This window comes from Rhododendron vialii, chromosome 2a (genome assembly GCF_030253575.1).
Source record: "Rhododendron vialii isolate Sample 1 chromosome 2a, ASM3025357v1".
NCBI lineage: Eukaryota > Viridiplantae > Streptophyta > Magnoliopsida > Ericales > Ericaceae > Rhododendron > Rhododendron vialii.
The window spans coordinates 9,705,175-9,724,180 of record NC_080558.1 but is presented as its reverse complement, the minus strand read 5'-3'; the positions used below and the strand labels follow the sequence as shown (position 1 = coordinate 9,724,180).

Here is a 19,006-nt window from a genome sequence, read left to right as displayed (position 1 = left end):
ATTCTTACTCTCAGATGTATTGGACATGTTTCAAATGCTCAATTTTTCAGATTCGGTATTGAGAGCATAATGGGACCTTTATGCTATGATGAAGATTGGGGGAAGGCTTTAGTTTCCTTCTCAACCGATGTGGGAAAGAAGACAACCAGGTAAAGTAAAGTCTATGTAAAGAAATCCATTTCATGCTCCATTCACAATCTGTGGTTGATGTTGTAAAGAAAGGGCATTAAAGTAAAGTCTATGTAATTAGTTGAAGTAGTTAAGTGTGCTTAGTTAAGCAGTTAAGTGTGATTAGCAGCTTAGTTTTGTTGATGAGCTGGCAATTCTGTTACGCACAGCTGGAGTCTTTGTATAAGAAAGAAGTGGCCTTGTATATTTTCAAAAGAATGACTACGTAGGTTGTTCTGTATCTCATGTAAGTTGTATATTAGTACATCCTATGAAACTCTCCGAAACGTGTCAGCTTTAAAATTTAGAGAGGGGGTATTTTTGAACCAGGGCAAAATGGTCAACAAGTAAGGCTTGTTGTCAATGTTGCTAGTGGTGCGGGCTCGAATCACGAAAACAATCTTTCAAGGAATGAAACTTAAGCTACCGACATCTTTCGCTCTTCGGACTCCACTATAGCCGAAACCTCGTCCACGTAATTGGTTGTCCTTTTCGAGGTGTGAGAGTACAATGGACAGTGATGTGGCTCAAGTGGAGGGATCTTGTCGTTGGTTTTCACTAGATGAGATCCTAATAGCAACCCACAACTTCGATGATTCAGGTCATTGGGATCTCTACAAGCCACGTGCAACGGAAACTGATACGACTACTACTCTCATGTGGGAGCAAAGGCTCGCATTTGCACTCGTGCCGCTCGCCGATTATACCACCTTCATGCTGGTATCAATCAAAGTTACATATACCGAGATATGAAGACCACGAATATTCTACTATACGGGAATTGAGTAGCTAAGATTTTTGATTCTGTGTTGTCGAAAGGTACTACAAGTCATTCAACAATTCATATAAGCGCACACATAAAAGGCAGACACTCGGGTATCTAGATCTTGATTATTTCATAATTCAAAGAATAACAACGAAATCTGATGTGTATTTCTTTGGTGTGGTATTATTAGAAGTGTTGTGTGGGAGGCCGCCCGTACGTGGATACTAGCCTGGAGGAGGTTAGTCCAACATAGAGGAAGAACGGGAAGTGCTACAATACACACTCCTTATTTGGATGTGTATCATATGCACCCTCATTGAAACACACCAAAATGTTATGAATCTATTGCTAAAAAGTTACGAATCATATTGATGAAAGTTACGAATTTTTAGTATAAAAGTTACGATACGAAATAAAATGTTATGAATGGCCGGTCCTACAAGTAATTTTTTATGAGATGACACAATATAAACTACACAATAGGTGTATATAGTGCACACATTAAAGGGGTGTGTATTGAAGACTTTTTCGGAACCCAAAGGGAGTAATCGCCAAGGAAGGCATTTCAAACGATTCGCCTCGGGAATCAGATTCCAATAGTGCTATCCAATCATGCCATCATTCCTTCTTGTCATGGGCTTATTTCTTGTATTGGTTAAGTTATTGGTCTTGGTTATCTCGTGAATTCTCACAGTTGCTTTAAGGGGTGGGCATCGTGTCTTATCATCTCGTATTCGTGTCAAAATTCTCTCAACCCTAACCTGATCTTAGCTTTTTGCATTATCGTGTCATGTCATATTCGTGTTCTGTATCAAAAATAACCAACCCTAATGCGCTAATTTACTTCGTATTGAGTTATCATGTCCTTTCATAAATTTTCATCCGGCGTTGTGTCGCGTTCGTATCACAATTTTCTCAACTCTAACCTGACTTGTTTAGTTTTTCGTATTGTTCTGTCGTATTATATTCGTGTTCTGTATTAGAAATAACTGACTCTAACCAGCTAACTTTTTATCCAGTTCTCATGTCATGTCGAAAATTTCCACCCCTAAAAAATGATCTTCTTATTGATTGGGATAAAAAGAATGGCAGTAAACCTAAGGACACATACATTTTTACACAAATCTTTCACATACACTTTTATGGGGCCCATCTGGGGTCCCACCAATATGATCCGAACCTCTCATTATTTTTAAAATAATTTTTTAAGAGTTTCTGTAAAAAATCAACTCAATAGAATATCGGTAAGAGTTTTTTCAAAAATAGTAGGGTGAAACAGCCTAATTCGCCCTGTTATTTCTGAAAAAGCCCTTACCGATATCTTATCAAGTTGATTTTTTACAGATACTCTTAAAAAATTATTTTATAAATAATGAATAGTTCGGATAAATTAGTGGGACTCGAGGTGAGCCCCATAAAAATATATGTGTAAAATCTGTATAAACATATATGTGCAAGTATCATCATGACTAAAAGAATGGTGACCACAAATATTCTCTTCTATTGAGAGACAGGAGGGGGCCACTTGCTGGAATACCTAACCCACCGCTTTCTCGCACTTACGCCAATTTTGGCCTAATAATTCAAATAATTTACTTTGTTCTTATTAAAAAAAATTTGCATTTGTTAGTATTTTTTACAATTTTTTATGAATTATTACTTCATCAAAACAAAAAAAATCTAAAATTAAAGTAAAAAATTATGACCGCAACCCAAATTTTTTTGAACAAAGACAAAAATAAGCCAAAAATTTTTCAATCTTTATCAAAAAAAATTGGGTTTTGATCCTAATTTTTTTACTTTGTAGATTTATTTTGTTAGGACGAAGCAATAATTCATAAAAAATCAACGAAAAACTAACAAATGTAAAGAGAGAGAGAGAATCAGAACAAAATAAATAAATTAAACCATTTAGCTTATTAGAGTAAAATTTTGCTTCAAGTCATCGTTCTATTTTTTTATTTTTATCTGAAGTCGTCGCAGTAGTATAGCCATCTCATTGGCAGCCAAATCTTATCCCTATCTTTTCTCAATCCTTACTCCTTTCTGAACTGAACCTTCGTGTGCCAGGTGAGTACCACACGTAGTACTCCTTCGGCGATAGTTAACGTAGGTCTAAAAGTGTTTTGAATAGTTCGGATTTTAGAGAGAAAAAAAAGAGAAGAGAGAGTAGTCGGGTGAGGGAAGACAAAGTGGTCGGATCTATGCCGTCCAAAACACCTTTGGATAGCTGAGATGCGAGCTGGGTACCGCCACGTGGTACCCGCTCGGAACCCAAAATTTTCTCTTTTCGAGTTTCACTCCCTTTATTTCCCTTTGGGAAATTATTAATCATTTTCCTTTTTTTTGACTGTCCCAAAACGTGGGGCCAATTTGAAAAATCAACAAAGAAAAGTAATAAGTCCTCTTCCTTTTTTTGATATTATTTATGTACTTTTCATCAAAAATTAGAATCTCAAAACAGAAGCAATTACAATTTCGGATGGAGGGAGTAATTTCTAATACCTAAGTAAATCCCTCTATATGTTTGTTGTGTTAGCAAATTAAATTCAGCAACTCACGTGAATTTTTTATTTTTTTTGTTGTTTTCGGAATTTTGTTTACTTTTGCATTATTTTCTGTATTGTTGTGCAAAACTTGCTTTGTGGGGCCCACTTTGAGCTAATTAATAAATAATTTAAGCCATTAATTGACTTCAAAATATTTTTTCGAATATCCTAGTAAAAGATCAACTCAATCAAATAACTGTAAGTGTTTAATTTGTCACACACGTTCTAGAGAATGCAAATCCACGTGGAGGAGGGGGCCACTTGGACTTGACCCAGTTGACGCTCATCGTCTTCCCAATAATTTCCATATGAAGGCTTCAACCATTACCATATGTTTCTCTCTTATCCACTTTCCTCTCTCTCCTCCATCATCTGTGAGATTATCCCCAAATTCCCCATTCTTGCAATTTGATGCCAGTGTTCCTAAAAAATTCTCCAGAATATGTCATCTTTAGACAGCCGGAATTTAGAAGGGCAAATTTGACAACCAGTAAGCCTTGCCGCCAATGTTGCTAGTGATCGTACGGATTCGAGTCACGGAAACAATCTTTCAAGAAATGGGACAAAGCTTTCCGAAGTCTTTCCCATTTCAAATGCTCAATATTTCTTAATGCATTGCAAAATCTTTGAGTAGATAAAACAAATTCGTTGATTAACTGTTGTTAAGGTTTGTAATGTTTGCTCAAAAAAGTGCTTACATTGGAATAACCAAACTTAGCAACCTCTCAGCAACTCATCAAATTTTGGCTTATGAATAATCAAAACTAGTAATCTTTTGCCAATAATCAAATTTTTTCTCTCTTCCTTTGTTTTCCTTCTCTCTCTCTCTCTCTCTCTCTCTCTCTCTCTCTCAACAATGTTTTCAAAAAATAATTTAAAAAACTGTATTTTTTTTTAAAAAAATTTCAGAAACGTTTTTTTTTTTTTTACAAAAAACTCTTTTTTCAAAAAATTTCAAAACTGTAAGTAAATAAAGTGTGTTTTTAAAAAAACTGTTTTTGAAATATCAAAACTGTTTACAAAACTGTTTTCTTGGTAAACAGTTTTTGAAATTTCAAAACTCATTTTATACAACATTTGTTTTTAAAAAAATGTATTTATAGTTTTTAAAATTTCAAAACTGTTTGTGTAAATATCAAAATGTATTTAAGTGAACAAAGTATGTTTTTTGAAAAACTGTTTTTTGTTTAGAAAAATTGTTTTCTTTTTCGAAAACTTTTTTTTTATACAACTATTATTTTTAACATAACTGTTTTTTTTTCCTTCAAAAACTATTTTTTCAAAATATATGCGTGAAATGAAGGAAAAAAGTTTGGAGGGCCCATTGGTTTTGATTATGGGCAAAAAATAACCAATGTAAAATTTGACATTGCTAACTTTAACAACCTCTAAATGGATAATCAAAATATGATGTGGCATGTTTTGATTATTCACATTTGCTTATTCCACTATTGATGCTCTAAGCATACAGTTCTACTTGTTTGTTTTGGGACCTAACCAATTTTAAAAAAAAAAAAAACCACCTCACATTTTCACATCTGCGTAAAATTTAATTACCAGCGAAATAAGTTGAAACAGGGCCGGTTCTAAATTGAGGGGGCCGATGCAAACTTTTTCAAATGGGAGCTCTTTGTAAATAAAACCATCAAACAGATTAAAAAATACTTCAAGTTTTAAAAACGAAATCATAAAAACCAAATTGAATATCCAAATACTTATGCTGTGTTTGGTTTGGTATTTGAAATTTTTTTTTGAAAATAGTAAGGGTAATAAGTGGAGAAAGATAGAGAGGGAAATATTGAAAGTAGGAAAAATTTATGGAGAATTTTTTAAAAAATGCTTTTTGAAAAGGGAGGAGAACAAGACATTAATTAAACATCACTCTTCTTGATTATTAATGAGACTAACACAAGTATATAAACAGAAACTGCTAATTAACACAAAATAGTGCAATTAAAGTACTATATGAGAGACTATTCGGCAAAAGAAGATCAAAAATCCAAAGTTCGATCCGGTCAGGGTCGTTCTAGAGGATGCAAAACAGCGTGCAAGTTAAAACTCGCCATTTTCCCTATTGTAAAGGAGAAGGAGGTTAGCAGCTCCAGCTCAGCTGCCACGTCACCTGGATTAGTTAGTAGTTAGCTTTCAGTTGTAATTAGTTAGAGTTAACTACTGTTTTAGTTTTGTTAATCTCTGCATATATAAGGGCCAGGGGCCCTGCTTTGTAATCATCGAACAAAATCAGAAATAAACGTAAAAGAGAAAACCACTTTCTCTCTCTCTTCTTCTTGAAACTTCTTCTTCTTCTTTCCTTTGTTACTGTTAGGTTCAGTGGAATCATGGAATTCTTTACCTATCAATTCCATAAAGCCGGCCTCAACCATACCATTGTGTTTCTCTCTCAATCCATTTCCCCTCTCTCCCACATCACCTGTGAGATCTAAAAAGGTTGCTGCAAGTGTTCCTAAGAAATTCTCCGGAATATGTCATCTTTAGACAGACGGATCGAATTTTGAAGCAGGGCAAATCAGTCAACCAGTAAGCCTTGCCGCCAACGTTGCTGGTGATACGGATTCGAGTCATGGCAACAACCTTTCAAGAAATGTGAGAAAGGTTTCTGAAGCCTTGCCCTCTTCAGATGTTTCAGCCGGAACCTCGTCCAACCGGTTTCCCATTTCAAAGAGTCAGCATGGTGGTGTGGTTCAGTTAGAGGGCAGTACTGGTCGTTGCTTTTCACTGGAAGAGGTACTAATAGTGACCAATAATTTCATTGATGCATTAGTTATCGGGAACGGGGGATTCGGTAAGGTATACAAGGGATTCATCGACGACGGTGTTACGAGGGTTGCCATGAAGCGGCGAGTCAAAGCAAGGTGCAGGAGAGTTTTGGACGGAGATCAAGATGCTTTCAAAGCTCTAGCATGCTAATATCGTTGCATAGATCGGCTACTGCAACGAGTGTCAAGAGATGATTCTGGTTTACGAATATATAGCCCTTGCGACCCTTGCCGATCATCTCTACAAGCTAAAGACAACAAAAGGCAATACGAGTATTTCTCCTCCCTCGTGGGAGCAGAGGCTCAACATGTGTATTGGTGCCGCCAGCGGATTAGACCACCTTCATAGTGGTACCAGCTAGAGTTGCATACATCGAGATGTGAAGACCACAAACATTCTGATAGACGAGAATTGGGTAGCTAAGATTTCGGATTTTTGATCGTCTAAAGGTACTACAAGTCATTCAATAACCCATATAAGCACACAAGTGAAAGGCACATTCAGTTATTTGAATCTTGATTACTTCCGTACTCAGACACTAACTGCAAAATCTGATGTGTACGCCTTTGGTGTGGTATTATTAGAAGTGTTATGTGGGAGGCCACCTGTGGATAAAAAACTAGGCGAGGAGCAAAAGAGTTTAGTCCTTTGGGCTCAACAGTGCATCAAAAAGGGAAAGCTTGCCGGAATCATTGACCCCTCTCTCAGTGGGAAAATAGCACTACATTGTCTGAAGTCTTTTGTCGTACTTGCCAACAATTGTGTGCAAGAAATTCCGAAATCATGACCCATAATGGCCGAAGCGTTGGGCAGCCTTGAGCTCGCATTGTATCCCAACAGAGAGGAAAAACAGAGGGAATAATGACCAAGGCGTTTCAGAGTATGATGGACACTTGGTTGAGGGAGAGGAAGAACAACAGTTCGTCAAGTGGACAATCAAATGTTTTGCTGAGCCCCAGGTAACATATTTAGAAAATATATTATTCGGTTGTATTTTGTTAATATTCCTTACCAAATCTCGATTCTATCATTAATTGATCTATTTTCTGTTACAGTGAAGATACTGAAATTTACTTTAAGTACATTAAGGCTGCTGTCAAGGCTGGAAAAATTGAGGAGGTTGAACGCACGACAAGAGAATCCAACTTCTATGACCCTGAGAAGACAAAGAACTTCTTGATGAAAGCAAAGCTTTGCAATGCACGACCAATTATGAATGTATGCGATCGTTTTGGATTTGTTCCAGATCTGACCCACCACCTTTATTCAAACAATATGCTCAGCTACATTGAATGTTATGTTCAAAAGGTATGATTTCTGTCAAGGGTCTTAGATAGCATTTTTGTCACTTGAAATGAAGAACTCTTGCAAAGTTGGTCTGTCGTTTATCGTACCAAAAAATGAACGTATAAAATAGGAATTACTAATATGTATTTCCTAGAATATATAGTGGTCAAGTCCAAGATCGTGCGGAGGAGTAAAGACAAACCCGGAGAGCTTGTTGTCCATGTCGTCCAGGCAAAACAACGTCGTTTTGCTTCATTCACTTCAACAATTCTGCGTTTGGCCTTCCATTTTATGGGTTAGTAAATGATTTTTTGGGGCCCATTACGAGTCCTACAAAGATGATTCAAATCGCAAGTAATTCTTAAAATGTTTTCTTATGGGTTCCTAAAAAAAATTAGCTCAATCCGATATTGGTAAAAATTGTTTCAGAACTCCGCATGAGTTGATTCTCCAACGGCAGTACTTGACCCTCCATTGGATTATTTATAACTATCACCTTATAACTCCTAAATTTAGCTCCATGTGCCATTCAATTGTGCCATTCAATTGCAAGTCCTAAAATGAGAAAAATGAGTATGAAACTCCAAGTAAAATACTTAACAGACATAACAAGCATAAATTAGCTAGAGAGCACAAATGTACCTACATTTACATACGTACCTATCAGAATACAGGATCCGATATTCTGAATCAAAAATTGAAATATTGGATCAAGCACTATTGGATTGGGCTAGTTTTTTGAGAGTCCACTAAAAAAAGTAGTTTAAAATTAATGAATCAATCTTAATCATTTGCGCAGGGCTCGAGCCGATCTGTGCAATATCAGTGCATTGGAAATCAATAACCATAGACTTATTGGAAACCCATAGTGAATTTGAGTGTGTTTGTATGTGTGAGTGTAATTGTTTGTGGTGCTAGAATGATTTTGAAATGATAAGTCAAAGTGGAGCAGCAATTCACAAAATGGTTTATTATTAAAAGAAAATCAGAATACCTATTTACTTTCCGTAGCCTGATGGATGTATTCTCCTTCATAAGATCAAAGTGCCAAACTTCATTTTCTTTAAAAGAGAAAACCATTCTCTCCCTTTCTTGTTTTCTTGTAATGTTAATATCCAACGCAAAGACACCAAACACAGTAAGGAAAAATCTGCAAGGGCCACTCATATGTGGCATCACCTATACTGAAACTTATACCAAGTAAATGAATCAAACAATTGGTGTACGTGAGTCCCATACCAATCTGTGTTTCAGGGATATTATTTTTGGGATGTCCGTTCCATTACAGAGGACGACAAATAATGGTTACAGAGGTGTGAACAATGGAGAAATTTCAACTTACTATGTCATGTTTGTCTATAGAAGTTTTCATCTCCTTGTTGAACTCATCCATGGAGGACTCTTCTATACATGGAAATTGCGGAATATATAATTACTTTTAGATACATTTGTCATGTTTCGAATACATGTGTTACCTGTCTTGGGCTTCTGTTCGAATACTCAGACCAGTATGCTTTTGTAGTATCAATTTGTCGGAAAGCAGAGTTCAGTGGATTAGGAGATTGGACTAACTGAGCGATTTTGGTGCGAATGACGCAGCGTTTTTAGGAAGGTTGTTTTTCCTTGCCCAGAGAGGTGTATCCTTTGGAAGCCAGGGGAGGCCGTTGTTTTGTATCATTTCGTTGCAGCCGTTGTATTATGTCGGTTGGGAAGAGGTGTAGGATAAGACAAGTATTAATTACAAGAGTTTGGGGCATTTATGGAAAACAAAATGTAGGAAACACCTTCGTACATTTAAAAGAGGTAGTATAGTATAGATTTATTATTATTAAAAGATAAAAGAAGTATAGTATAGATAAATTGTATAATTCGGATCTTGCTGATAAGACCTCAGCAGAGCCCACCAAGGTGGCCCTAAAAATAATCCAATGTTGTAAGGCACTATTACATGGAAACCTAGTCTCACCAATATGTGACAAGGAGGGAGCCTGGTCAATGCTCTAGGAGCCTGGTCAATGGCTGATTGAAACTGTCCATTTGATTGAGTTGACTTCGACTTGCACAAATTCCAACCTTGATAGACTCCATTTTTTGATAAAATTCGGGAGCCAAAGTGACCGCTTTACTGCCTTACCTCGAAGCTAAATATGGTCAGGTTATTGTTATCTATAATCAAATGTTGTCCAATTTGGAGCTGAAATTATAACACTACACAGATCCAATTACCTAAAATTATACTTAACAAATAGCCAATGAGATATATGATTGTGTTGTCTAAAGAAATTGCCTTGTATATTTTCAAGTGAATGACTGTGTGTTCTGTATCTCATGTAAATTGCATATTAGTTCATCCTAAGAAACTCTCCGGAACATGTCAGCTTTAGAGAGGTGGGATTTTTGAACAAGGGCAAAATTGTCACGCCCTCGATTTTTAACATAAATAACAATACCATTTTAAATACAAATCCTCACAATAGTACATACGGTACCCCAAATTACAACATACAGTTTCTAAATCTCACAATTTTGTCAATTGATACAGTATTCCAAATTAGAGAAAATAGTACAATACAGTTTGATTTACAAGGGAAAGACAAGTTCTTCAGAAAATAACTTTAGCCTGCGATGTCAGCATGCACTTCACACCCTCCAAGACTGTGTCCATGTAGTGTACCTGAAAATGGTAGGTTGAGCTACACTAGCCCAGTAGAGAAATCTATACTCAAGCTATATGAAAATGCGATGAAGTATGCACAAAGAGTGAAAGAATTCGATAAGTGAACATGAGAAACACGAGTTTATCACAACGAAAGACAGACTACGGCCAAAGAGTTCCAAACAACTTGTAAGTATTCCTAGCCGTTCACATGTCATGTAGAAATATTATTAAAATCACATCAATCAAACGTACTCACAATAGGTTCGCAACCATTTCGACACTTCTCATAATCTCAACCACTCTGCATTTCCATCCCTTGCGTTGCAGTCTGCATTTCCACCCCTTGCGTTGCAGTCTGCATTTCCACCCCTTGCGTTGCAGTCAACATCACCCATTATTTGGGTCTCTGCATTACCACACCTTGCGTTGCAGTCTGCATTTCCACCCCTTGTGTTGCAGTCTGCATTTCCACCCCTTGCGTTGCAGTCACTTCCTCGTTCAAATTCTCAATTGCAACCATTCAAATCCCAACAATCATACAACTCATCCAACAAACACTTCTCTAATCTCATGACACAATAAGGCACGTCAATCAAACTGATTTATAGGTCAAACACGCATCGACAATCACATTTCAAAGTATTCCAAACGATCAATCATAATAGAACATTGACTAACAAATCAGTACACGCCTTTCTCTCTTAGTACAACACAATATCGTACCGACTCCATAGCGACTCTACAACATACTACTTACTAATATTGATTACTTTGATCTCGTGGAACGAGCACCAATAGAGTTTGAAGGATAAGTGAATCATGCGGACACGGATCACTATGCTACCACTCGGATCACTAGAAAAGCTCACGTCTGCCAACTATACTTCCCACAATGTCTCACTTAGCCTTCGGTACTCCTAAACAACCTTAAATCACATATTCCATTTAGAACAACACTAAGATTATGCTTAATGGGTATCGAAGGAATTTGAATGATCATTAACTCATAGGAACTCAAGTAATCAAGCTTAGGGATGGTTTAACGATGTTTAAAAAGTGTTAGAAGTGATTGAGAGTCAAAACAGACAAAAGAGAATCAACGGACCAAAACTATCCCAGAGAGCAGTCAGTGTTCGACAATTCATTAAAAATTCCACATTCAATATTTTTCAATGATTCCAACGCCAAAAGATCACAAACTTACCAATCTTTAAAACCCATAAGGACCCATAACAAATAGCGTCATTTAGCTATAACAAACGATGAAAAACCCGCAGCCCTGCACGCTGCCCAAATTTTCAGATTTCAGTTCAATTTTCTAAAAATCACTATAAATCGAGTTCTTAATATTTTTGAGTGATTCCAGTCCCAATAGTTGGGTGATTGAATGAACTTTGAAAGACGCAAAGGAGACCTAGTCAAATCTGCACTCCAAGGGTGGTTAAACAGGGGTTTACCGAGGCTACACGAATCTGTCTGACAGATTGACATACCTCCACTCAATTGATCATAACTTTTTGTGTACTAAGAGTTTTAAGACGATTCCAGTGGCAAATGAAAGCTGACTTCAAAATCTTCGAACCGATATAAAGTTTGCATAAAACGGACATCGGACGAGGAAGTTATGGCCATTCGAAGTGGGCTGAAACCCAGAAAACGAGACAGATTGCAGACCAGTATTCTAAATATCACCATAAATTCAATTCTCAACCGTTTCGAGTGATTCCAGCGGCATTAGAACGGGCTCTAAGTCTACTCTATTTCATACGAAGGAACCAAAATTTAATTCCGACCTTAAGAAGGCATAAAACAGCAAAAACGAAGACCATGTTCTGCAGATTCTTGGAAATGGAAGAAAAAATCTCAAACCACGAAACAAGGCACGATCTAAGTACATAAACACCGTATAAACGCATAACGAGAGTAAGAAGTCCCTACCTCATGGGTTTTGAGCAAAACCCGAACCTTTGACTAAGTCAACCGAGCTCCCACGTGGTCGATCGTGATTTTTCTTGGATATTCGGAAAGCCCATGGTTCGTATAGCAACTTTAATTCTCGGGCCTTGTCTGGAATCACCCCCTAGGTAGATGAAATCGAAGAGAGAAGAGAGGAGGGAGTTTTTCGGAGGAGAGGAGGAGAGAGAGTGCCGAGAGAGTGAGAGGAAAAAAAAAGTGGAGAAATAATTCTCCTGGAGAGAATTATAGAAGTGGGGAGCAATCCCCCGCTTCTCGCACCACACACTCACGCGTGCACCTCTTACATAATCGCCCTTATATCCTTCCACGAACATGTCACACCAAATATCCACACTGTCTATCTCGACGGGCTATACATTAACAAAAAAAAAAATATAGCCTAAAAAAAAAATACGGGTCTCTACAAAAATGGTCAACCGGGAAGGCTTGCATCAATGTTGCTAGTGGTGCAGGTTCGAATAATGAAAACAATCTTTCGAAAAATGGAACTTAGGTTTCCTGACATCTTTTGCTCTTCGGACTCCACTCTAGCCGAAACCTCGTCCACTTGGTTGTCCTCTTCAAAGTGGGAGAGTGCAATAGATAGTGGTATGGCTCAGGTGGAGGGACCCTGTCGTTGCTTTCCACAACTTCGATGATTCATGTCATTGGGATCTCTATAAGCCACGTACAACAAAAATTGATATGACTCCACCTCCCATATGGGAGCAAAGGCTCGTACTAGTGCCGCTCTCTGATTAGACCACCTTCATGCGGGTACCAATCAAAGTTTTATACACCGGGATGTGAAGACCATGAATATTCTGCTGGACTAGAATTGAGTAGCTAGGATTTCTTATTGTGTGTTGTCGAAAGGCACTACAAGTCATTCAACAATTCATATAAGCACACACGTAAAAGGCACGCTCGGGTATCTAGATCATGATTATTTCATAACTTAAAGAATAACCACAAAATAGGATGTGTATTCCTTTGGTGTGGTATAATTAGAAGTGTCATCCGTGAGGCCGGCCACCCGTGGATACGGTAGACAACATATCGTTTGTAGTATTCCCTACATTCCAAATGTTGATCATTTTTTCTTTTTTTTGACTGTCCCAAAACGTCGGGCCAATTTGAAAAATCAAGAAAAGTTAGTCCTTTTCCTTTTTTTATTTTGATATTATTATGTACTGTTCATAAAAAATTAGATTCTCGAAACAGAAACAACAATTTCGACGGAGTGGGTAGTTTCTAATTCCTAAGTACACCCCTCTATCTGTTTGTTGTATTAGGTAATTAAATTCAGCAAGTGACGTGATTTTTGTACGTCTCTGTGTTATTGGAATTTTTGTTACTTTCGCATTATTTTCTGTTTGTTGTGCACAACTTGCTTTGTGGGGCCCACTTCGAGGTATCACATAAATAATTTGAGCTGTTTAATTGATTTCAAAATATTTTTTCAGGTGACCTAGCAAAAGAGCCGTTCATTGATTTCAAAATATTTTTTCAAGTGACCTAGCAAAAGATCAACTCAATTGAATAACTATACATGCTTGATTCGTCACACATATTCTAGGGAACACAAATCCGCGTGGACTCTTGGAATTGACCTAAAACCCAAGTTGACACTCATCGTCTTCCCAGCCATCATTTACACAGGGGCTGCTTCAACCATTACCATACGTTTCTCTCTCATCCACTATCCTCTGTCTCCTCCATCATCTGTGAGATTATCCCCAAATTCCCCATTCTTACAATTTGTTGCCAGTATTCCTAAAAAAATCTCCAAAATATGTCATCTTTAGACAGCCGGAATTTTGAAGAAGGGCAAATGAGTCAACCAGTAAGCCTTGTCGTCAATGTTTCTAGTGGTACATATTCGAGTGACGGAAACAATCTTTCAAGAAATGGGACAAAGGTTTCCAACGTCTTACTCTCTTCGAACGTCGTTTCAGCCGGAGCCTTGTCCAAACAGCTGCCCTTTACAAACAATCAGAATCCAATAGATGGTGGTGTGATTGAGTCTGAGGGCACTTGTCGTTGCTTTTCACTGGATGAGGTACTAATAGCGACTAACAATTTTGATGACGCATCAGTTATTGGGAAAGGGGGATTCGGTAAGGTATATAAAGGGTTCATCGACGATGGTGCCACGATGGTTGCCATAAAGCGGTTGAATGCCGAGTCCAAGCAAGGTGCAGGAGAGTTTTGGATGGAGGTCAAGATACTTTCAACACTCCGGCATGCTAATCTTGTCGCGTTAATCGGCTACTGCAACGACTGTCATGAGATGATTCTTGTTTACGAATATATAGCTCGTGGGGCCCTTGCCGGTCATCTCTACAAGCTAAATACAACAAAAAGCAATACAAGTATATCTCCTCTCTCGTGGGAACAAAGACTCCACATTTGTATTGGTGCTGCCCGCGGATTAGACCACCTTCATAGTGGTACCAGCCAGAGTTTCATACATCGAGATGTGAAGAGCACAAACATTCTGATAGACGAGAATTGGGTAGCTAAGATTTCGGATTTTGGATTGTCGAAAGGCACTACAAGTCACTCAATAACCCATATAAGCACACAAGTGAAGGGCACATTTGGGTATATTGATCCTGAGTATTTCATTACTCAAAGACTGACAGCAAAATCTGATGTGTATGCATTTGGTGTGATATTGTTAGAAGTGTTATGCGGGAGGCCGGCCGTGGATAGAGAACTTAGCGAGGAGCAAATAAGTTTAGCCCGTTTTGCTCAAGAATGCATCAAAGAGGGAAAGCTTGCCAGAGTCATTGACCCCTCTCTCAGAGGACAAATAGCACCACGTTGTCTGAAGTCTTTTGTTCTACTTGCCAACAATTGTTTGCAACAAAGTCCCAAATCACGGCCCACAATGGCCGAAGCGTTGGGCAGCCTTGAACTCGCATTAGTATCCCAACAGAGAGGAAGAACAGAGGGATTAATGACCAAAACGTTTCAGATTTTGATGAACAGAGGGAATAGATCCTCAAGTGGACAATTAAAAGATTTGCTGAGCTCCAGGTAATATATCTACGAAATGATTCAGTTATATTTTGTTAATATTCCTATCCAAATCGTGATTCTTTCATTCATTGATTGATTTTCTGTCACAGTGAAGATCCTGAAATTCACTTTAAGTACATTAAGGCGGCTGCCAAGGCTGGACAAATCGAGGAGGTCGAACGAGTTACAAGAGAATCCAACATCTATGACCCTGAGAAGACAAAGAACTTCTTGATGAAAGCAAAGCTTCGCGATGCACGACCACTTATCAATGTATGCGATCGTTTTGGGTTTGTTCCAGAGCTGACCCACTACCTTTATTCGAACAACATGCTCAGCCACATTGAAGATTATGTTGAGAAGGTAAGAGTTCTGTCAAGGGTCTTAGATAGCATTTTCGTCACTTGAAAATTAGAACTCTTGTGAAGGTGGTCAGTTGTTTATTGCAACAAAAATGAATTTATAAACTGGGAATCAACAATTATTCCCTCGACTAGGTGTCAAGTCCAAGATCGTTCCCATGGTAAAAATGCTCTTTTGATCAGATAGCTATAACCTATTAAAAATTTAATCCGACGGCTGCAGAGAACACTGGGTTTGTATAGGTAGACAAACACTGCTCTGTTTTATAACATTGATAAAATTTTAAAAGTATAATAAAGTTAAACTTTGATAAGTTTTTATAATTTTATATATGTATCAACGTACTTATGTACGAAATTAAAATTTTATTTGCAATTCTAGCCATGTATGAGAGCATAGATATCTAGTATTTTTTACTCATTAAGGCTCATGAACAAATTTGAGTTCGACTCAAATCTAGCCAAGCCCAGCTCGTTGAATTTTTATTAAGCTTGAGCTAGGCTCGAATTCGCTTAAAAACTTAACAAACGAACCTAAACATTAATTTAAAGCTTGACTCTATTCGGCTCGTTTGCAGCCCGACCCACCACCCACCCCCTTGCTTCATGCTTCTTGTCACGCCCCAAATCCGGAAGCATGACCAGCCGTGCACCATGAAGCAATCATGGGACACGAAGCCTAATTAAAAATATTTTTAACTCGAACTACTAAAGAAGAACTGGATATTTTATTAAAATAACATGCGCGACTCCAAACCAATATTTTTCTTAAGCAAATGACACAATGAACTGCCAATTAATAAAAGTGCGGAAGCTAATAAATAAAAGCGCGGAAGCGGTTTGACACGATAAAAGAAATAAAAATGCAAACGCCCTAATTTTGTATATGTATAAGAATATAGGGCTCTCTCTTACGTTAATTAAATACTATCAACCAGCCCGACCCGAGTACACTAAGCGGCCCAATAATATATACGTACTCACATACTCCCTCCGTCCCAAAATGGATGACAATTTTTGAAACTCGTGTCATTTTTCATCGCTTATATCTTTCAATCTATAATGTTTTTAATGAGTTTGAAAATTTTGTATAATAGAACTAATCGAAAACTATCAAACAAGATCCATATTGCATATTTTTTGAAATCTATATTGAAAGATATAAGGAATTGAAATTGACACGGATATCAAAAATTGACATCCAATTTGGGACGGAGGGAGTATAAGATATTTGAGTTTAGATAAATTTTCAAAATACATGAAGTAAATAACAGCTGACATTTTTTTTTTATTAGAAAGAAGTTTGAAAAAGGAAAAATGAAGGATTTACTTTGGTCAAAAATATTATATTTTCCTTTTACTGAAAAAGTGGGATGTTACACTTCGACTACCACGTACACAACCTCTTTCAAAAGGCATAGAAGCATTGCAGTATCACTCCAAGACTAACTTCTTCAACCAATGGACTTCCAAGGTAAACTCAGATTAAATCCAAGTCGTTCGTGCCGAGATGGACGGCCGGGTCGACTGCACTGCACGGTATAGTTCGGCTGGTGCAGGTACTACAGCATTTCCCATTCGCCAACTATAACCTAATCCCCTTTTCGGCTCCATCCACTTGAATTCCTAGTCACGCCCAATTTCTTACACAAACTGGTCTGTCGTTTTCGTATCAAAAATAAATTTATAAAACAAGGAACTAACAATTATTCTGAAGAACAGGGGTTAAGTCCAAGATTGTCCACGGGGACTAAAAAGCTAAGTTACAATACTTTCAATTAATTTCTAATTTAAGTGGAAAAGCAAATAGAAGTTGGATTTGTGATTGATTTGATTAAACTATGAAAGCAGATTAAAGACTTTGGAAACAATGAGTAAAAAGAGACTATGGTTTCAATTCAACCTCCCATTACAAAAACAAAAAATCGTGGCAAAGTCTGGGGTTTCATTCAACTCGTAACTAGATCACCAATAGGGTAGCAATTCCTATCGATAATCTCCAAAAATATTCTCAAGACTTGTACTCAGTATAGACTATCAACACGGCACGGATCGTCTCACTGGATTTAACCAACTTGTTATGCGTGAGTTGGTGCTCTTGATTCTGTTGTCATGTAGTCCTAGTCAAACACTAACTCTTCCTTCCTTATTAGATTGCATAATTAATTATGTGGCCAATTAGAGCTCCCTTCCTAAATCCATGCAAACCCAATTTCATCTAACAACAAATAATCTTGATGTACACATTCGAGTGTACATCCTCATGAATTGTTGATGATATGTCCAAACTTGCAAGCTAATGCCGGAATCGGATAAAACATTTCTGTGCACATTACCATGATTCCTTCATTCATAATCCAGAGCCACCACTGGATTATTTGCTATTATCACTTTTAACTCCTCAATTTGGCTCCGTGTGCCATTCAATTGCTCCGCTAGTTCTGAAACCAGAAAAATGAGTATCAAGTCCCAAGTAATACACTAAACATATGTAACACGCATATATTAGAGAGCGTAAATGTACCACCAATCAGAAGGCTACAATGCTGAACTATTATATTCTTGAATTTCTCTGGATAGGTAAACCCAGGAAATGCTCTGTTAGTTGTAAGGCAACTGCTGGATGACGACTGCCCTGAAGATTTTGTTAAAGGCCTTATTCTATCTGTTCGTTCTCTACTTATAATTGAACCGCTGGTGGAGGAGTTGGAGAAAAGGTCAGGTCCCACTCTCTGCCTCCCTTTCTCTGTCTCCTTAACTGCTTCGCGTCCTCTCCTTTTAACTATTGTAATCCCTTTCAATGGTTCCTTTCTTTGTTGAGAAGAGAAAAAAAAAACTGCTTCGGATCCTGACACTCTCAGCTTATGTTTTCAGGAATTGGCTTCAGTTGCTTACCGAGTTCTTAGAGCATCTTGCATTGTTATCCCAACACACAGGAAGATATGAGGGAATAAGGACCAAGGCATTTCAGACGATGGACCGTTGGTTGAAAACTGGTACCCAGTTATACCGCCATTTCTCACTTGGTGACATTCGTGATGCCACAAAATATTTCAAAAAGAGCTTTTTGGTAAATCTCATGTTGCGATCAAGAGGTGTAAGAAACTTAAAGCTGTTGGGGATGAGATTCATCCGAAGAAACTGCTCCTCCAACCCAACATACTCTCTCCGATAGTATTTTGCACCGAGCGAGACGAGCTGATCCTCGTGCACGATTACATGGCAAATGGGTCCTTCCAAGATCATTTGCATCGTGCACATCCTCCACTTTTCCTGGGAAATGCGACTTCACATTTGCATTGGAGCTGCGCAAGGACTAGAGTAGCTCTATGTGAACGAAGAGCGTGAACACAACTACCGCCGCATTGAACCATCCGGTATTCTACTGGATGAGAACTGGGTTGCAAAAGTTATGCTTCCTGACATAAGAACTAAGACCGATACTAGCGCAGGC

The 19,006-nt window shown here is 37.9% G+C and overlaps 2 protein-coding genes, 1 long non-coding RNA gene and 1 pseudogene across 3 annotated transcripts; 3 read left to right on the top strand and 1 right to left on the bottom strand.

Annotated features, from left to right (window-relative positions):
• The first annotated feature begins 69 nt into the window (after positions 1 to 69).
• On the top strand, positions 70 to 7,085 carry LOC131317097 (receptor-like protein kinase FERONIA; annotated as a pseudogene).
• Positions 7,085 to 7,633, top strand: LOC131315721 (clathrin heavy chain 1-like). Its single transcript, XM_058344924.1, has 2 exons — positions 7,085 to 7,220; positions 7,317 to 7,633. The coding sequence occupies exons 1-2, from the start codon at positions 7,123 to 7,125 to the stop codon at positions 7,573 to 7,575; spliced, it is 357 nt and encodes a 118-aa protein (XP_058200907.1). The 5' UTR covers positions 7,085 to 7,122; the 3' UTR covers positions 7,576 to 7,633.
• A 2,309-nt stretch (positions 7,634 to 9,942) lies between these two features.
• On the bottom strand, positions 9,943 to 11,405 carry LOC131315722 (uncharacterized). Its single transcript, XR_009196871.1, has 2 exons — positions 10,628 to 11,405; positions 9,943 to 10,576 (listed from the first exon to the last, which is right to left on the bottom strand). It is a non-coding gene; the product is annotated as an uncharacterized LOC131315722 (long non-coding RNA).
• Positions 11,406 to 13,812: 2,407 nt separating this feature from the next.
• On the top strand, positions 13,813 to 18,727 carry LOC131317096 (probable serine/threonine-protein kinase PIX13). The gene is made up of 4 exons (XM_058346674.1): positions 13,813 to 15,208; positions 15,301 to 15,553; positions 18,133 to 18,269; positions 18,427 to 18,727. Exons 1-4 carry the CDS (start codon positions 13,959 to 13,961, stop codon positions 18,725 to 18,727), a joined length of 1,941 nt encoding a protein of 646 aa, XP_058202657.1. The 5' UTR covers positions 13,813 to 13,958.
• Positions 18,728 to 19,006: the final 279 nt, after the last annotated feature.